We start from the raw sequence: 18,315 nt of genomic DNA, 5'->3' as shown, positions 1-18,315 counted from the left end.
AACAGAGTCACAGCAAGACCGGGGAGAAAGTCCCGTCCGGTGGCGTCATGTGTCACCAGAGAGATGCCAGACAGCAGGATGAGAGAGCCCTTCCCGAGCTGGTCAGGACCCACGGGTCCCGCACAGTTAGTGGCTCATGCGGGCAGAGGGGAGAAAGGACGGAGAATGGACAGGTGACGGAAGGAGCCTCGTGGGCCAGAGGCGTGTGAGAGGCTGGGTCACCCCCAGAAGCCGGCCTGGCAGCACGGATCGGCCCGCCCCTCTCTCTCTCTCTCTCTCTCTCACACACACACACACACATACACACACACACACACACGGGTCATTTTGCAAATTCCACCACATCTTCTGCTTGCTGGGATGACCTGTTCCCAGGGCATCATAAACGTGAGGCGTTCAGTATGTATTTTCCTTCGTGAATAAATAATCCCCCCCACCCCCCACTTTTTTAGCTTATCGAGATCCCACAAAGTGAGACCTGCCCTCTGTGTGAGCACAAGGGCGCTGTCTGTGAACGAGGAAACGTGGGTCTAGCAGAGAGCACCCCCACCTTTGGGACAGGGAAGCAGGTCAGTTTATGACCTACGGGGTTTCCCAGCAAGAAAGGTTCTTGGGGAGAAAACACAGGCAATTGTGTCACAGTCTGCCCATCACAACGATGTATTTTTTTTTTTTTTTTTTAGCTTCTCCTGCATTTGGCCCCGATGAAGCTTCAATGAGGCAGAAACATCTTAGGGAGGTTTGTCACTGGAGGGGGTGAGGTGGGACCCGTGGGACCCACCACGTGGGACTGGCTGACGAGAGAGGGTGTTTGGTGAGGCTCCCCTCCAGCTGATGTGACAGTGTGGGCTCCACGTCCCGGGAATTTTCTCTGAGAGGAATTTCGGGGCAGTGGAATTACTCTGCTTGGCACTGTAACGGTGGACACAGGTCACAGGTCCCTATGCATTTTTGCAAACCCACAGACCACACCACACTGAGTGACCTCTGATGTTCATCGTCCGCAACGCGCCCCACTCGGGCAGAGACGCTCACGTTGGGGAGGCTGTGTGTGCAGGGGCAGGGGTGTAGGGGAGACCCCTGAACGTTCCTCTCAACAGTGCTATGAACCAGAAACCACTCTGAAAAAATAATAAAGTCTTATAAAATGTATTCTTCAAGAGAAAGTGTAGGTCACACCAAGCCAAGCCTGACCCTCAGCCTGTGGTCTGGAGAGTGGCCTTTCTCTCTGGAGGGCACCCTGGCACCGTCACCAACCTCTCCCACTCGGCCTGCGTGGCTCGCTGAGGCCTGGGGGGACAGCAACCTGTCCAGCCCTGCAGCCCTGTGTCCGCAGGGGGTCAGGGTCCCGGCCACGGACCCCCCGGGTGCTGCAGGCGACCTCACGGCTGCTCCGCCCACACGAGACCTCACCAACACCCGAGTGGGCGGGCGGACAGTCCACAGACGGGGCTGAGGGTCCCTCTGAGCCTCCCTTCCCTTCACAGTGGAACCGGCGGGCTCTGTCCAGCAAGGGAGGTGGGGACCCACGGCCCGTGCTTGGAGAGAGCCCCGTGCCATTCCACAGCGCCCGGGCCTCAGAACCCGGGCTGGTCAACAGCCTACCCGTCCACTGTAGAGGGGCCTCTTCCTGCACAGGCTCGGACATGGGGCTGGATGTGGAGGGACAGTGTTGCTGCACAGGACGGGCTGGCCCTTGCCCACCTCGGGCCCCTGGTGGTGTGGGCCAAGGTAGGTGTGTCTAATCCACCCCATCGGAATGACACAGCCCTGACCCTCATGTGATTGGCAGGGTCCGTGCAGCTCCTTCTGGCTGAGGGCGACGGCCATTCAAAGATCTTCTCTCTCTTTGGCCCCAGTTAGAGCGGTGGGATCCGTGGCCTCCTCCCAGGGCCCGCGGGCTGTGCGCCATTCGCCCCGTTCCTAACAGAGGCCGCGGCACGGCCCCTGAGAACGGCCCGCAACATCGGCTCCTAATCTCTGCAAGAACCTGCCGGAACTTCTATCTGTGCTTCTAAACTCAAAAGAAGCTTAAAAATATATATATATACACACATACACACACACACACACAGGTCCTGGCCGGTTGGCTCAGAGGTAGAGTGTCGGCCTAGCGTGCGGAGGACCTGGGTTCGATTCCCGGCCAGGGCACACAGGAGAAGCACCCATCTGCTTCTCCACCCCTCCCCCCCTCCTTCCTCTCTGTCTCTCTCTTCCCCTCCCGCAGCCGAGGCTCCATTGGAGCAAAGATGGCCCGGGCGCTGGGGATGGCTCCTTGGCCTCTGCCCCAGGCACTAGAGTGGCTCTGGTCTCGGCAGAGCATCGCCCCCTGGTGGGCGTGCCGGGTGGATCCCGGTCGGGCGCATGCGGGAGTCTGTCTGTCTCTCCCTGTTTCCAGCTTCAGAAAAATACAAAAAAAAAAAAATCACTTAAAAAAAATATATATATATAAATCCCTGTGACATGCAGGACCAGACTCCCATCACTATCGTGTTTTCTCCACGAGACGCTTCATGTCAGGACACGACACGGCAAGGGGGCTGACCCCAGACTACACGCCTGACGTGCTCACCAGCGAGGCTCCTCGGCTCCAGTGAAACAGGAGCCCGCACGCACCCACGTCGACAAACATCGTAGAGCTATTTTCAGCCAGGGTCAGGAGCTGGCCTGCGGCCCGCACTTGTCTTATTAAAGAGGATGACATACAGAAACCCCCCCCAGACCACGGAGCTGCCGAATGAGCAATCGTTGCGACACAGGGTGACCCGGGGAAGGGAGCCCACGGGCCGCGGCCGGCGCTGACGCACCCGTCCGCCGGGAAACCTTGGAGAAGGGGAACGGAGTTTACTACTTAGAAATCGGGAATCTATTTTAATACTCCATCTCCACGGTCTCCTAGCTAGGCTGCCAGAGGACGGGGTGGCCGTCCCTACACTGTGAGGTAGGGGGGAAAAAAAATAAAGGTTATTGTCACTGAAAGGTGGTGTCCGGTTCAACATCATTTTCCAAAATCTTATTATTTTTTTTTTTTTGTTTTTCGGGCAAGTGTTTTGTTTTGTTTTGTTTTTTGTTCTGTCTCCCTTTATGTGCTTCTACACTGGACCTGGAGTGTCCCAGCTGGAAGACACGCCCCAAGGCCATTTTCTTACAAAGATACGTGACAAGGTGGGGTGGTGGCGATAGTTTCCTGAGTGTGGACTGACTTCCCTACGCACTCACCAAGCGGTGTAAACGCAACAGGGCATACAGTTCCTTTCTCTTTGTTCACCATACACTAATAAAGTAGATTCTTTAAAAAATGGAACTAGAAATTGGTCCCAAGATGGAAGAACCGTGAGTAAAATACACTTACACGTAAACTCTCGTGCATCTATTAAAGGCATTTGAACCTACAATTACGATGGCACGCTTCTCAAGTCAAAGTGAAGAGACACCGGCCCGTAGAACAAGGACCCCTCTGCGGAACAGAGAAACACAGCAGCTCTGGCCACCAGAACCCCTCCTGTGTGGACGCTGGGGGCTGTCCTCGCTACCAGGCCGCCCGCCAGCACCTCCCGCGTGGGCACAATGTGGCCCTCACTTCTGGGACCCGAGCCCCTTCCCCTGGGCCAGTGGCATCAGGAGGGAGGGTCCCCTGAGGAGCAGACCCTGATCCTCGCCGGCAGTGCTGTTTGGAACGCAGTGGTGGACGTCAACGAAGGGAAGATGCTGCCCCCACCACTCAACAGCCCCAATGCCAGGCAGACCCCAAAGCCTGGAGCAATACTCTTAAAGGTTTTGTCCTTATAGCCCACAAAGGAATTTTTTTTTCTTGCTTTTTCTTTCATTTCTTTGTATTTTCCTGAAGTGAGAAGTGGGGGGCAGCAGACAGACTCCCGCATGCGCCCGAATGGGATCCACCAGGCATGTCCACCAGGGGGTGATGCTCTGCCCATCTGGGACATTGCTCCATTGTAGCCAGAGCCATTCTAGAGCCTGAGGCAGAGGCCATGGAGCCATCCTCAGTGCCCAGGCCAACTTTGCTCCAATGGAGCCTCGCTGTGGGAGGGGAAGAGAGAGAGAGAGAGGAAGGAGAGGGGGAGGGATGGAGAAGCAGATGGGTGCTTCTCCTGTGTGCCCTGGCCAGGAATTGAACCAGGGACTTCCACACACTGGGCTGATGTTCTACCACTGAGCTAGCTGGCCAGGGCCACAAAATAATTTAAAAATGCTGATGAACCCCTTTGCCCATTAAATCATCACCTAGAATTTTCATTATGAAACTTCCACTTCAAATTTCATTGTAAATTTTCACCATGAAGTGCAGGTAGAATCTCAAAACTGATATTTAAAAATAAAACCGGTGCGTCACCGTATTCAGTGTATTCATGAGAATAAAAACACCCAGAGTCATGTGACTGCCACTGTTACCCATTTTTAAAAGACCCGAACAAACCACATTTTCAGGTTTAAATACTTTATAGCATTTCTTGTTCTTCTAGGAAGACTACTTCCTACCTCAGACGTAAGTGAGCATACTTTTCCCTTTGAAAGTGTTCATAAGTGGTCAGTCTATTCTGCTTGCTACCATAAAAACTGGATCAACATTTAAATTTAAACTTCTGTTTCCTGTGACTCTGAGAAAAAGTTTTAACACCAAGTTATCAGTAACAACAGTAGCAGTAACACCAAAGTGATCAAACAACATAATTATCATCTGTTTTGGTAAACAGCACACACAAAACTTAGGAATTCTATTGGTAATAAAACTCAACACTGTGATTAAAGGAGGCTGTGTCTTCTGTGGGAAAAGAAGTGCTTGTGGCCTTGACCATGTGACTGTGGCCATGTGACCGTGACCACGTGACCTTCCCACAGGTGCATGTGATCTTGGTCATGTGACCTTGGCCACAGACTGACTCATGTTCCCAAGGCCGGTTAGATCTAAGGATATGGGTTGGGAGATCGATTCCCTTCAATTTAAAATCTGTGGATCAGATTTTATTTCTGAATTAAACTTGAATGTGGAGACTGCACTAACGCGGGGTGTATGTGCACCTCTCCGGGCCAGCAGAGGAGCGGACATGGGGACAGTTCATTTAGGAGGTTGGCCCCAGCGGCCCAACATCAGCCACCCAAGGACGAGGGACAGGCGGGTGGCTGGTCACCTGCCTGGAGTGGGATAGAGGCCCGTGCCCCCCACCTGTGCCCAGCCGTCACCGAAGTGCGCTGTGCTGTCTCCCTCTCTGTGATGGAGGTGAGCGGGCCGGGCACCGTCCGGCCAGGGGAGACATTTCCGGCCGTGCCGTCCCCAGGGTGAGGGTCTGCAGCCCAGGCCCCTACCTGCCGTTGACCACGCTCCTCTTCTCCAGCCCACTGGGCAGCACCACGGTGAGGGCCACCGCCCTGTCCTCCAGGTCCTCCTTGACGGGCAGCAGGTTCTGCTGGCGGACGGGGGACGCGCCGCGGTGGGGGCTCTGTCCTCTCTGCACGCCCGGGGTGGCCGGCTTCCCGGGGGGAGGGGGCGCGCGAGCCTTCATCTTCCTCCTGGAATGACAATGCGGAAACTGAGTGAGTGACGCGGCGTCTCCAGCTCAGGGCCTCACGACGCCACCGCCCTGCGTCCCCAGCGGCTCCCGGGGGCTGCTCTCCTCCTCCGCGCTTACGAGCCGTCAGAGTGGTGAGGCCTTTATTTAAAATCACTCTCTGGGCACTTTTGAAGGGCATCAAGTTATCAGTCACAACAGGAGCACAAAACTGAGCAAACAACAGAATGACGATGCCCTTGGGTACATATCAGACGCAAAACTAGGACGTCTGTCGGCAAGAAAACCACAGAGACTCTGAGGAGAGGAGTCCTTGCCAACCTTCAAGGGCGCCTCTTGTGGGAAGGTGAACCGGCACCGACCTCGACCCGAACGCGCCCACGGGAAACGGACAATTAAGGAAAACACACAGAGGAAGCACTTTTGAAAGGAAACATTCCTGGGAAGAAAGAGCCTCAACGCGCTCACCACCGGGGTCCCCTTTGTGACAGGTCCATTTGGACAGCACACCGCCCGACCAGCAGGGGGTCCCCATGCCCCAGGCTGAACACGGCCCCAGCTCCAGGGATCCACGGGATGGGGGAGGGGTGTGCCGGAGTGACATCGGGACAAACTGAACGAGCTGGGAAGTCCGTCAGCCCCCTCCCCCACCCCACCCCACCCCCACCGCCGACACCAGCCACTGTGGGCACAGGCGGCTGGCTGTGAGACCAGTGTGGCAGTCTTAACGCACAGCCCTGCCCTGTCCTCTGTCACCTGATGGCTGGCAGGACTCTGAATTCTCAGTTCACTGTGTGTCAATTTCTAACACCTGACAATGAGTCACCCATTCTGATGAACACTTGAAGACATTCTTGCCTCCTTCAGACTATTCAGGGCAGGCACTGACCTTAGTCTGTACAGGTATTTCATTCTACATATAAGCATGCATATGTATGTGTGTGTATAATACATACATATATATGTATGTATGTATGTGTGTGTATATATACATTATATACACACACACACACACATTTATATACAAGAACCTATTTTAGATATCAGGGCCCATGCTAATAATCACTGCAGAAAGCTCACCACCTCACTTGGTCCTCCAAATTTACGCAGCTGAGAAAACTGAGTGTCCGAGAGAGTCAGAGCTCCGTGATGGCGTGCGAGGCCCGGGGAGGGAGCAAGACAAAGAGCACCTGACCCCACCTCCTCGCCCACCTCCTGCCTGACTCTGGTTAGACCACCCACAGAGAGGGAGCGTGGCCCCCCACAGGTGTAAGTTCTCCCGCAGGGCAAACCTTCTCGGGGACACCCATGCCTGAGGCATGGGACAGGTGACTCCCATTTCTAGGAATTTATCTTAAAGGAAGAAGCCCCCTCTCATGTGTGTACCGACCGTGTGAGGTTCGGAGGTGCTCTGCACCTTGTTTTTAACTGTAAACAAAATATTCTAACCACTAGTGGGTAAGAGCCAATTTCGATAAATCGTGGAACTGTAAAGCAATGCTATATAATATCAATACTTTAAAAGTATGTAAGCTGATGTGCCCAAATCCTCAACACGGGTTTGTCAGAAAACAAAGCTTCCAAGTATTTGTGTCGCTAAAGTCCATTCTCAAGAGCGGTATGCATTATAGCAGCAGACCATAAAACAGTCCAGAAAGACACAGCAGAAAATCAGCAATCGCGGTCTCCGGGTGATGGACAGCGTCACCCTGGTTTTGTGTCTCCACCTCTGGGCCCTTCCCAGCGGTCCTCTGATATCACTTGTACGTGTACTCCTTGCCAAAGAAAAGAGATAATTTAAAAACGGGGAGAGAACAGTCAATGGGATTCACCGGAAGCCACGATCGCCCGCGGTCCACGTCCCCTGGTGAACCCGAGACTTAGAAGTGACTCCCGGGACTCAACTTCGGCTGTGATACATAGATATACGTGAATTCTCTCTCTCTGTTTTTTCCTCGTGAGAAGCCTTACACCTGGATCATAATTTGCGAAGGTGCCATGCTTCCTTCTTATTCGCGACATCCTCTTTCCTTTCCGTCTGTAGAAAGAAGCACGGGAGCCGTCCGCGGACGGGGCCACCAGTTTGGGGGGCTGACGATGAGTAACGCGTGGACCCTTCACAACAACCCCGAGCAGGGCCAGCCTCGCTCCTGTCTGACGGGTCAGGAGGCTGGGAAGTCCTGTCTGAGGGCTCTGACGTCCGAGCTGACCTCGACCCGCACGACGGGGTCCCGGGGCCTGAGGTTTTCGCTGCGGTGGCGCTCCGCCTCTGAGGAAGAAGGGACGTCCCTGTCCCCACCGTCCACACCTGGTTGAGCTGGGACAGAGAGGAGGAGGCCGTGTGTCCTTCCCCAGTCCGCCATAGGGAGGCTGGTCCTGAGCAGCCCTCGGGACATCCTCGCTAGTTCCCAGACCTGCTCCAGAAAGGAGGCGTTTATCTGACCACTTCTAGGAAACGGGTGACTCCCCAGTGAAAACTGTTTATTTCCGGATGGCCGCAGGGCCGGCCCGAGCCCCTGAAGGACAGAGCTGCCCGGAATTGGCGACCAACGTCCCTGCTCACACACCCAGCACAGAGCAGGGAACAAAAGGGAGTGACGAAAGGTTTCCATGCCCCCTCAAATGAGCCCCCTAAAAGAGGTTCCCATCACCCTGCCCCCTAAGTCCACGTTGGCACCGCCCAGCCTGCAGTGCCCACGCCGGTACCAACGCGGTCCCTGCCCACAGCCCAGCCGCCCGGCTGCACCTGCACGCAGCCCCCTGAGGGCGCCCTGCACCTGCACGGACCCTGCGCTCCACGGCGCCTGCTGGCCGCCCACGCGCTGCCCGCCTCCCCACTGACTCCGCACGCAGCCCCCTGAGGGCGCCCTGCACCTGCACGGACCCTGCGCTCCACGGCGCCTGCTGGCCGCCCACGCGCTGCCCGCCTCCCCGCTGACTCCGCACGCAGCCCCCTGAGGGCGCCCTGCACCTGCAGAGCCGCGCCTGGTGGGCCGTGCAGCCCCGCCCGGGCCCGTGTGTGCACGCGTGTGCGTGCCCACACATCATGTGCCAAAAATCACTGAACATTTCCCACGAACAAAATAAGTTTCTGGCTCTTTCCGAAAGAAAAATGGAAAATAGTAGCACGAGATGGTCTGATATGGCCCTGAACGCCTTCCCAGCGCTGCTGTGCAGGCGGCTGCTTTCCTGGTAATCGGTGAGGGTGCCGTGCCTGCGGGTGCACCTGGGACTGAGCAGCGTGTGGGCGGGGGTCCCCAGCAGGCAGCAGAGGGGGTGACGGTTGGAGGGGAAGCTCACAGCCCGGGCAGGAGGCTCGGCGTCAGTCACTGTGCACGCAGCACCCCACCCCACCCCCGGCTCCCTGCAGGTTCAAGAGCTGGGTGCGCCCTGCAGAAGCTACTACTTAGAAAACAACCTGTATGAAAACATTCCTGGCGACCAAAGGCCATCATCTAGTTGAGTTCCGAGTGGTCTGAGCTGAAGACATCCCGTGTTTCCTGTCTACGCTCCAGGGCCATGCTGGCTGGTTCCCACGGCGGCCGCCTGGCGTGCGGACAGCGGGGTCTCTTCTGAGAGCTCTTCCCGGGGGGCCGCAGGCTGCTGGGGCCGTCCTCTCTGAGGCAGAGGCTCCAGGCCGCCAACAGCAGGCGGTGCGGGACAGGACACCACCTGGGCTCGGTGGCTGCAAGTCCCTGGGCGTCTGCATGACAACCTCGCTCCCCAGGGGACAGCCAGGCCCAGCAAGGCCTGCAGGCTGCGAAGGGACAGCCCTGCACACCCGGCCTCCTCCCCAGCCCGGTCCAAACGGGACCCGGCTTGGTGTCCCTCCAACAGCCTCTCACGGTCCAAACGCAGCGGGCACCAAGGTCAATGTGCAGGCTGCTGCAGCTCCGAGTGACAGGCTCGGTGATTCATGCCCATTTACACGCTGGCTTCCTGGCAGGCAGTGGGGTAAACAGCATGTGCTCAAAGGGCATTCCAGAGGGGCAGGCGCGGCCCCTGGCTGTGGACCCAGCCGGGGAGCCAGCTCCAGCTGGACGGGGCTGTTTATGCTGCGGAAGGAAGGAAGGAAGAGAGGGAGGGAGGGAGGGAGAGAAGGAGGAAGAGAGGAAGAGAGGGAGGGAGGGAAGGAGGAAGAAAGGAAGGGAGGGAGGGAGGGAGGGAGGAAGAAAGGAAGGAAGGAAGAGAGGGAGGAAGGGAGGGAGGGAGGGAGGGAAGGAGGAAGAAGAAAGGAGGGAGGGAGGAAAGGAAAGGAAAGGAGGGAGAGAGGGAGGGAGGGAGGGAGGGAAGGAGGAAGAAAGGAAGGGAGGGAGGGAGGGAGGGAGGGAGGGAGAAAGGAAAGGAGGGAGGGAGGAAAGGAAAGGAAAAGAGGGAGGGAGGGAAGGAGGAAGAAAGGAAGGGAGGGAGGGAGGGAGGGAGGAAGGAAGGGAGGGAGGGAGGGAGGGAGGGAGGGAGGGAGGGAAGGAGGGAGGGAGGAAGGAAGGAAGGAAGGAAAGGGTCCTCCTCTCAGGTGCTTCCTCCTGGAAGGTTTCTGAACACAGGAGCCAAGGTGCTTGCACTGTCCTCACAACAGCCTCGTGTGATAGGTCTGCCTCTGTTTCTCAGGTAGGATGGTGGAGGACCACACACGCCCAGCTGGAGAGGCCAGAGCAGCAGCCGTGGGCCCTCCACGCTGCCACCCTAGCCACGGTGGACCCCTGACCCCCTCTCCTTGAATATTTCCTGCAAACAGGGACCTGTCGGCGGCCGCCACGATGATGGGATCGGCCAGGGACCTGTCGGCGGCCACCGTGATGATGGGATCGGCCAGGAAGCGCCCCCACTGCAGGTTCTGGCACTGGGTCACAGAGATGCATGGTCTGTGGTGGTGAGGGCCCAGGCAAGCCTCGTGTCTGAGTGGACGCAGAGCTCCCCGAGAACGCCTCGTGTCTGAGTGGACGCAGAGCTCCCCGAGAACGCCTCGTGTCTGAGTGGACGCAGAGCTCCCCGAGAACGCCTCGTGTCTGAGTGGACGCAGAGCTCCCCGAGAACGCCTCGTGTCTGAGTGGACGCAGAGCTCCCCGAGAACGCCTCGTGTCTGAGTGGACGCAGAGCTCCCCGAGAACGCCTCGTGTCTGAGTGGACGCAGAGCTCCCCGAGAACGCCTCGTGTCTGAGTGGACGCAGAGCTCCCCGAGAACGCCTCGTGTCTGAGTGGACGCAGAGCTCCCCGAGAACGCCTCGTGTCTGAGTGGACGCAGAGCTCCCCGAGAACGCCTCGTGTCTGAGTGGACGCAGAGCTCCCCGAGAACGCCTCGTGTCTGAGTGGACGCAGAGCTCCCCGAGAACGCCTCGTGTCTGAGTGGACGCAGAGCTCCCCGAGAACGCCTCGTGTCTGAGTGGACGCAGAGCTCCCCGAGAACGCCTCGTGTCTGAGTGGACGCAGAGCTCCCCGAGAACGCCTCGTGTCTGAGTGGACGCAGAGCTCCCCGAGAACGCCTCGTGTCTGAGTGGACGCAGAGCTCCCCGAGAACGCCTCGTGTCTGAGTGGACGCAGAGCTCCCCGAGAACGCCTCGTGTCTGAGTGGACGCAGAGCTCCCCGAGAACGCCTCGTGTCTGAGTGGACGCAGAGCTCCCCGAGAACGCCTCGTGTCTGAGTGGACGCAGAGCTCCCCGAGAACGCCTCGTGTCTGAGTGGACGCAGAGCTCCCCGAGAACGCCTCGTGTCTGAGTGGACGCAGAGCTCCCCGAGAACGCCTCGTGTCTGAGTGGACGCAGAGCTCCCCGAGAACGCCTCGTGTCTGAGTGGACGCAGAGCTCCCCGAGAACGCCTCGTGTCTGAGTGGACGCAGAGCTCCCCGAGAACGCCTCGTGTCTGAGTGGACGCAGAGCTCCCCGAGAACGCCTCGTGTCTGAGTGGACGCAGAGCTCCCCGAGAACGCCTCGTGTCTGAGTGGACGCAGAGCTCCCCGAGAACGCCTCGTGTCTGAGTGGACGCAGAGCTCCCCGAGAACGCCTCGTGTCTGAGTGGACGCAGAGCTCCCCGAGAACGCCTCGTGTCTGAGTGGACGCAGAGCTCCCCGAGAACGCCTCGTGTCTGAGTGGACGCAGAGCTCCCCGAGAACGCCTCGTGTCTGAGTGGACGCAGAGCTCCCCGAGAACGCCTCGTGTCTGAGTGGACGCAGAGCTCCCCGAGAACGCCTCGTGTCTGAGTGGACGCAGAGCTCCCCGAGAACGCCTCGTGTCTGAGTGGACGCAGAGCTCCCCGAGAACGCCTCGTGTCTGAGTGGACGCAGAGCTCCCCGAGAACGCCTCGTGTCTGAGTGGACGCAGAGCTCCCCGAGAACGCCTCGTGTCTGAGTGGACGCAGAGCTCCCCGAGAACGCCTCGTGTCTGAGTGGACGCAGAGCTCCCCGAGAACGCCTCGTGTCTGAGTGGACGCAGAGCTCCCCGAGAACGCCTCGTGTCTGAGTGGACGCAGAGCTCCCCGAGAACGCCTCGTGTCTGAGTGGACGCAGAGCTCCCCGAGAACGCCTCGTGTCTGAGTGGACGCAGAGCTCCCCGAGAACGCCTCGTGTCTGAGTGGACGCAGAGCTCCCCGAGAACGCCTCGTGTCTGAGTGGACGCAGAGCTCCCCGAGAACGCCTCGTGTCTGAGTGGACGCAGAGCTCCCCGAGAACGCCTCGTGTCTGAGTGGACGCAGAGCTCCCCGAGAACGCCTCGTGTCTGAGTGGACGCAGAGCTCCCCGAGAACGCCTCGTGTCTGAGTGGACGCAGAGCTCCCCGAGAACGCCTCGTGTCTGAGTGGACGCAGAGCTCCCCGAGAACGCCTCGTGTCTGAGTGGACGCAGAGCTCCCCGAGAACGCCTCGTGTCTGAGTGGACGCAGAGCTCCCCGAGAACGCCTCGTGTCTGAGTGGACGCAGAGCTCCCCGAGAACGCCTCGTGTCTGAGTGGACGCAGAGCTCCCCGAGAACGCCTCGTGTCTGAGTGGACGCAGAGCTCCCCGAGAACGCCTCGTGTCTGAGTGGACGCAGAGCTCCCCGAGAACGCCTCGTGTCTGAGTGGACGCAGAGCTCCCCGAGAACGCCTCGTGTCTGAGTGGACGCAGAGCTCCCCGAGAACGCCTCGTGTCTGAGTGGACGCAGAGCTCCCCGAGAACGCCTCGTGTCTGAGTGGACGCAGAGCTCCCCGAGAACGCCTCGTGTCTGAGTGGACGCAGAGCTCCCCGAGAACGCCTCGTGTCTGAGTGGACGCAGAGCTCCCCGAGAACGCCTCGTGTCTGAGTGGACGCAGAGCTCCCCGAGAACGCCTCGTGTCTGAGTGGACGCAGAGCTCCCCGAGAACGCCTCGTGTCTGAGTGGACGCAGAGCTCCCCGAGAACGCCTCGTGTCTGAGTGGACGCAGAGCTCCCCGAGAACGCCTCGTGTCTGAGTGGACGCAGAGCTCCCCGAGAACGCCTCGTGTCTGAGTGGACGCAGAGCTCCCCGAGAACGCCTCGTGTCTGAGTGGACGCAGAGCTCCCCGAGAACGCCTCGTGTCTGAGTGGACGCAGAGCTCCCCGAGAACGCCTCGTGTCTGAGTGGACGCAGAGCTCCCCGAGAACGCCTCGTGTCTGAGTGGACGCAGAGCTCCCCGAGAACGCCTCGTGTCTGAGTGGACGCAGAGCTCCCCGAGAACGCCTCGTGTCTGAGTGGACGCAGAGCTCCCCGAGAACGCCTCGTGTCTGAGTGGACGCAGAGCTCCCCGAGAACGCCTCGTGTCTGAGTGGACGCAGAGCTCCCCGAGAACGCCTCGTGTCTGAGTGGACGCAGAGCTCCCCGAGAACGCCTCGTGTCTGAGTGGACGCAGAGCTCCCCGAGAACGCCTCGTGTCTGAGTGGACGCAGAGCTCCCCGAGAACGCCTCGTGTCTGAGTGGACGCAGAGCTCCCCGAGAACGCCTCGTGTCTGAGTGGACGCAGAGCTCCCCGAGAACGCCTCGTGTCTGAGTGGACGCAGAGCTCCCCGAGAACGCCTCGTGTCTGAGTGGACGCAGAGCTCCCCGAGAACGCCTCGTGTCTGAGTGGACGCAGAGCTCCCCGAGAACGCCTCGTGTCTGAGTGGACGCAGAGCTCCCCGAGAACGCCTCGTGTCTGAGTGGACGCAGAGCTCCCCGAGAACGCCTCGTGTCTGAGTGGACGCAGAGCTCCCCGAGAACGCCTCGTGTCTGAGTGGACGCAGAGCTCCCCGAGAACGCCGGTCAGCGCTCAAGACCGCTCGTCGCTCACACGAGTCGCAGGGCAGGAAAGAGGAGGGTGGGGTCGCGGGGAGACGCAGGGACGTGCCCAGGGCTGGTCAGGGAGGTGGCTGAGTTGGGGGCAGTCTCCAGGGTTCTCAATGCCTTTAGGGTCAGGGGCTGCGCATAATCCCTCCAGGGGGACGCACCCAGGACCTCCGCACGCCCACGATTTCTGCAAACTGCTGGCAGTGACGGGGGGTCCTGGTGAGAGTCCCCCTAATATCTCCCCTTCGGAGTCCGGCACTTCCCAACATCAGGACCCGGCTCTTCCTAAGAGGAGAATTCCATCTAATGCACGAGAGGTAAGCAAAGTGCCTTCCAATCACCTCTCCCTTGAGAAGCACAATTAAACCAAGAGAAACATTCAACACCAGACCCAGCTACGCAAAGGGCTAAAAAAAATGTATCTATGAAACAGCCGTCTTAGAAGGCTACCCTCGAGCCTGCAGGAGGACCCAGCCACCACGTGGACAGTCCCAACAAACCACAAACCGGGGGGTGGGGGAGAAGACGCCTTCCCCATAAAAGTGCCCCCTTCAAGGGCAACAGGGAGACCCCGCCTCCGAACGCAGCCTGACTGCTGCAGAGCCTCCACCAGCCCCATAGCCACACTCCGGGTGAGAGAGGTGTCAGCTCAAACCCTGTGACAACACTGACAAGCGGGCTGCTGTCTCCCAGTAGGTGACTTTATTTGGTCAACTTGCCGTGACTTATAAGCCTCAGTTTCCCCGAACAGAGCTGAGCAGGGAGAGGTTGCAGGGGGCACCTGCTGGGTTCAGGCGAGGATTCAACGGGGTGAGTGAGAGGAATCTGAGGTGGAGCTCTGGTAGGTGCGTGGCCGGTGCCTGGGGCCCATCCCACGGCTGCTGCGGTTACTTTTCCTGGGCTAGGTAAGCTTACCCTCGGGGATTGAACCAGAAAAGAACACAGCCGGCGTCCTGTCCCCATGACGAGGTGCAGAGGAGACACGAGCCCCCCCAGACGCCCAGTGGAAAAGCTCACAGGCGCAGCAACACACACACACACACACACCACCACCACCACCACCACCGCCCCGGCCCCCAGCGCCAGCCAGGGAATCGTGCGCACAACAGAATTTCACGGTTTGGACCCGGGGTGGGGATGCTTTTAGCAGCTCGGCATAAAAAAGATTCGCTTTCCCGATAGCATTCTGGGAGACACAATAACGGCAGCTATCCGTAACACTCCGCCCGCTCTAGACGGGGCCCGGTGCGTGGGAACGCGGGTATCTCCACCCCCATCAGGCTCATGTTCGGAGGGGGACCCCGCAGCGCCAGCTCCCACAGCTATTACCCAGCGCCCGGCCAGGACATTAAGATCAGGAGGAGTGGATCACTTCCCGCCCGCCCCCGCCCCCTCCCTGGGCAAGTCCTCGCTGGGGTGAGGGGGGTGGGGGAGCCGTGCAGAGCAGCCCTGCTTATCAGATAGAATGCGCCGCGGGCCTTGCGCAGAAAACGCTGCAGAGACCCTGCTGGCCTCCCCAAAACGCAGGCAGCGCCGCCCGCCCGGGGGTCTGAGCACGCTTCCCAAAGGAAACGGGACAGAGCGGAGGAGAGAGACTTACTGGTTCCCAAACCACCTGGCGAGGTGGGCACACATCCCGAGCCGTCCTGCCCTCACTCCCTCGGGCCCTCTCCACGGGAGGTCGTGGGAGGCTCTCTGGGTGGGACCCCCGTGCGTGTGGTCTGTCTCTGGAGCGAAGGAGAGACAGCGTTCCCGAAGGCTCCCGGACGGACCCGCAGCGGGGAGGCCACGCCGGCCGGCCGTGAGAACCAGCCCAGACTCGGATCCGGCCAGCCTCCTGACTTATTAATAAAGGTGCCACCCACGCGGGGCCGCGCTCGCCGCCGAGATCTCCCTGCGGCCGGGCGGCCGGCAGAATGGAAGCACCAGTCGCCCTGGTGGACGGGTTGGGCTCAAAGTCACAAACCTTCTGTGTCACGGCCACGACCCCTGCAAAGGAGGGGTGGCCAGGGACCAAGGCGGTGCGGGGGTCCCACGAGGAAGCCAGGCAGCCGGCCGCTCCGTTCCCAGCCTCGTCCCCAGCCTCGGGGACGGGCGGCCTGGGGCAGGAGCTCTCCTCACTCCAGAGGCGGGCCAGGCTGTGACCGCGGCTCCCAACCTCTGCGGGCTGTCCAGAGCCCTCTGGCCGTCCCCCGGGCTGGGGGGGGGGACGCCCTCCTGGGCTGGAGAGATTTTGCTTTTCTCTATTTCTCCCCCAAACCTGTGCGAGCTGCAGCTCATTGTCTTCTTGGCAGCGGCCCGAGTGGCGCTACGGCTTCTCAGGCTGGAAGGCCGTATTCGGTTCCCAGCAAATGCCACCATCCCCAGAGCACAGATAAGGTGGCAGACAGACACGCCCACCGCCTGCCGCGCTCTCAGGCCCTGGGTGCGCCTGTCCCTGTCCCTGCTGTGCTGAGGGTCCTGGCGAGGCACAGGGCACCACAGGCTCTCGGGGGGAAGGGGGAGAGGGGGCTGGGGGCTGGCTCCAGGACAGCACCCCCTCCCAGGCCCTGCAGCTGGCTGCGTTTGCTGCAGAAACACCAGAGTTAAATGTCCTGGCCCAGTAGTCCCTGGAGTTCTGGTCGACCCTGTCCCAGCAGGGAGGCCTGGCCAGTCCAGCTCAACCCTGAGGAGGCCAGGAGGGTGCTGCCCAGATGCCTCTGAAAGGACACTGGCCACCTCTGACCCTTCTCATTGCGAGACCCCCCGCTGTCCCTGCCCACCACGCCCTCCTCCAGAGACGGAGTCCCCGCAGGATTCAGGGCCAGGGCGCAGCCCGTCAACGGCCCCTCACGTGCTCAGGGGCCCCTGCTGCCTGCTGGTTTGGTCAGTGGCTCCCCAGTCTGCCAAGCCTCCTGCCTCAGTGTCCCCACCCGCTCGGCCTCCTCTTCCTCCCGGAGTGGACAGGGCAGCGAGGAGGCCGGGCGGGAAGGGGCAGCTGCAGCTGGGTGTGGACTCGAACGTAACAGCTGAGAAACGACCCCGTCGTGCTGGACAGCAGACATGGGGAGGGGGGTGTCCGAGACACGGTTCAGGGTAGACCGGGCAGAGACAGGACGCTGTCCGTGAGCCCCATCCCCTGCACCAAGGGCCCCACGCCTCCATCTTCACCGGGACAGCCTTGCTCAACGATGGAAACGTGCCCCCCCCACAAAGAACAGAAACAGGAGAGAAAGAGAAGAGAGCAGAACTCACAGACAAGCACAGAACCGTCACGCGGGACCAGCTCCTTCCTTTCCCGCCCTCTGAAAGACCGGGGCGGGTGTGTGTGTGTGTGTGTGAGAGAGTGTGTATGTGTATGTGTGTGTGTGAGAGAGTGTGTATGTATATGCATGTGTGTGAGTGTGTGTGTGAGTGTGAGTGTATATGTGTGTTAGTGTGTGTATGTGTGAGTGTGTGTGTGAGAGTGTGTGTGTGAGTGTGAGTGTATATGTGTGTGTTAGTGTGTGTATGTGTGAGTGTGTGTGAGAGTGAGTGTGAGAGTGTGTGAGAATGTGAGTGTGTGTATGTGAGTGTGTGTGAGAGTGTGTATGAGTGTTATGTGAGTGTGAGAGTATGTGAGAGTGTGTGTGTGTATGTGTGTGAGTGTGAGTGTGTGAGTGTGAGTGTGTGTGAGTGTATGAGTGAGTGTGTGTGTGAGTGTGTGTGTTTGTGTGAGTGTGTGTGTGTGTGTGAGAGAGTGTGTGTGTGTGAGTGTGTGTGAGAGAGAGAGAGAGAGAGAGTGTGAGGGGAAGGAAGAATTCAGAATTCACCAGGAGCCCCGGCTGTGGTTCCGGGACGACTGGCGAGGGATCCACGCGAGGCCCTCGAGGCTGAGCCGAGGACAGCAGCACGAGCTGTTCTTCCTTCCAAAGAACACAGCCCCAGACTTCCCTGGCTTTCTCCTGAGCCTGCGCTAGATTTCCTCCTGGGCTGTTTGGCCACGTGTCGCCCACGAGGCTGTCGGGAAAGTTCACCGGGGAAGACGTCAAATAAATAACTACACAGATGACCAGGAGGAGTGAACCACACGGGACCTCGCCATGGAAACAGCGAATCCCCGTCCATTACACAAAACGTGCCAGAGGAAGTAACAGACGTCACCGAGCTCTTGATGACTCTGGAATGAAAGTTCTGCAACACTCATGAAAACAACATGGTTTACGGTTCACTCACACCTGAGGGTCGGGATGGGAGAGGGGCGGGGAGGGGAGAGCAGTCGTGGACCTATTTACACAACAGAAAACCTCTGGGTGTCGCCTGACCAGGCGGTGGCGCAGTGGATAAAGCGTAGGACTGGGATGTGGAGGACCCAGGTTCAAGACCTCAAGGTCAGCAGCTTGAGTGCGGGCTCATCTGGTTTGAGCAAAGCTCACCAGCTTGAACCCAAGGTCACTGGCTCGAGCAAGGGGTTACTCGCTCTGCTGTAGCCCCACGGTCAAGGCACATATGAGAAAGCAATCAATGAACAACTAAGGTGTCGCAATGAATTGATGTTTCTCATCTCTCTCCCGTCCTGTCTGTCCC

At 59.3% G+C, this 18,315-nt stretch overlaps 1 protein-coding gene across 7 annotated transcripts in view; it reads right to left on the bottom strand.

Moving 5' to 3' along the window:
* Window positions 1–18,315, bottom strand: part of COBL (cordon-bleu WH2 repeat protein) — a 166,795-nt gene that overhangs the window by 99,657 nt on the left and 48,823 nt on the right. For all 7 annotated transcript variants that reach the window (XM_066240472.1, XM_066240477.1, XM_066240474.1 and 4 more), the window contains exon 2: window positions 5,323–5,526. In XM_066240472.1, the coding sequence (XP_066096569.1) occupies window positions 5,323–5,526 (204 nt within the window). The remainder of the gene's footprint in view (window positions 1–5,322; window positions 5,527–18,315) is intronic.

This window comes from Saccopteryx bilineata, chromosome 7 (assembly GCF_036850765.1).
Source record: "Saccopteryx bilineata isolate mSacBil1 chromosome 7, mSacBil1_pri_phased_curated, whole genome shotgun sequence".
NCBI classification, from domain to species: Eukaryota; Metazoa; Chordata; class Mammalia; order Chiroptera; family Emballonuridae; genus Saccopteryx; species Saccopteryx bilineata.
This window is presented reverse-complemented; position numbering and strand designations above follow the sequence as displayed.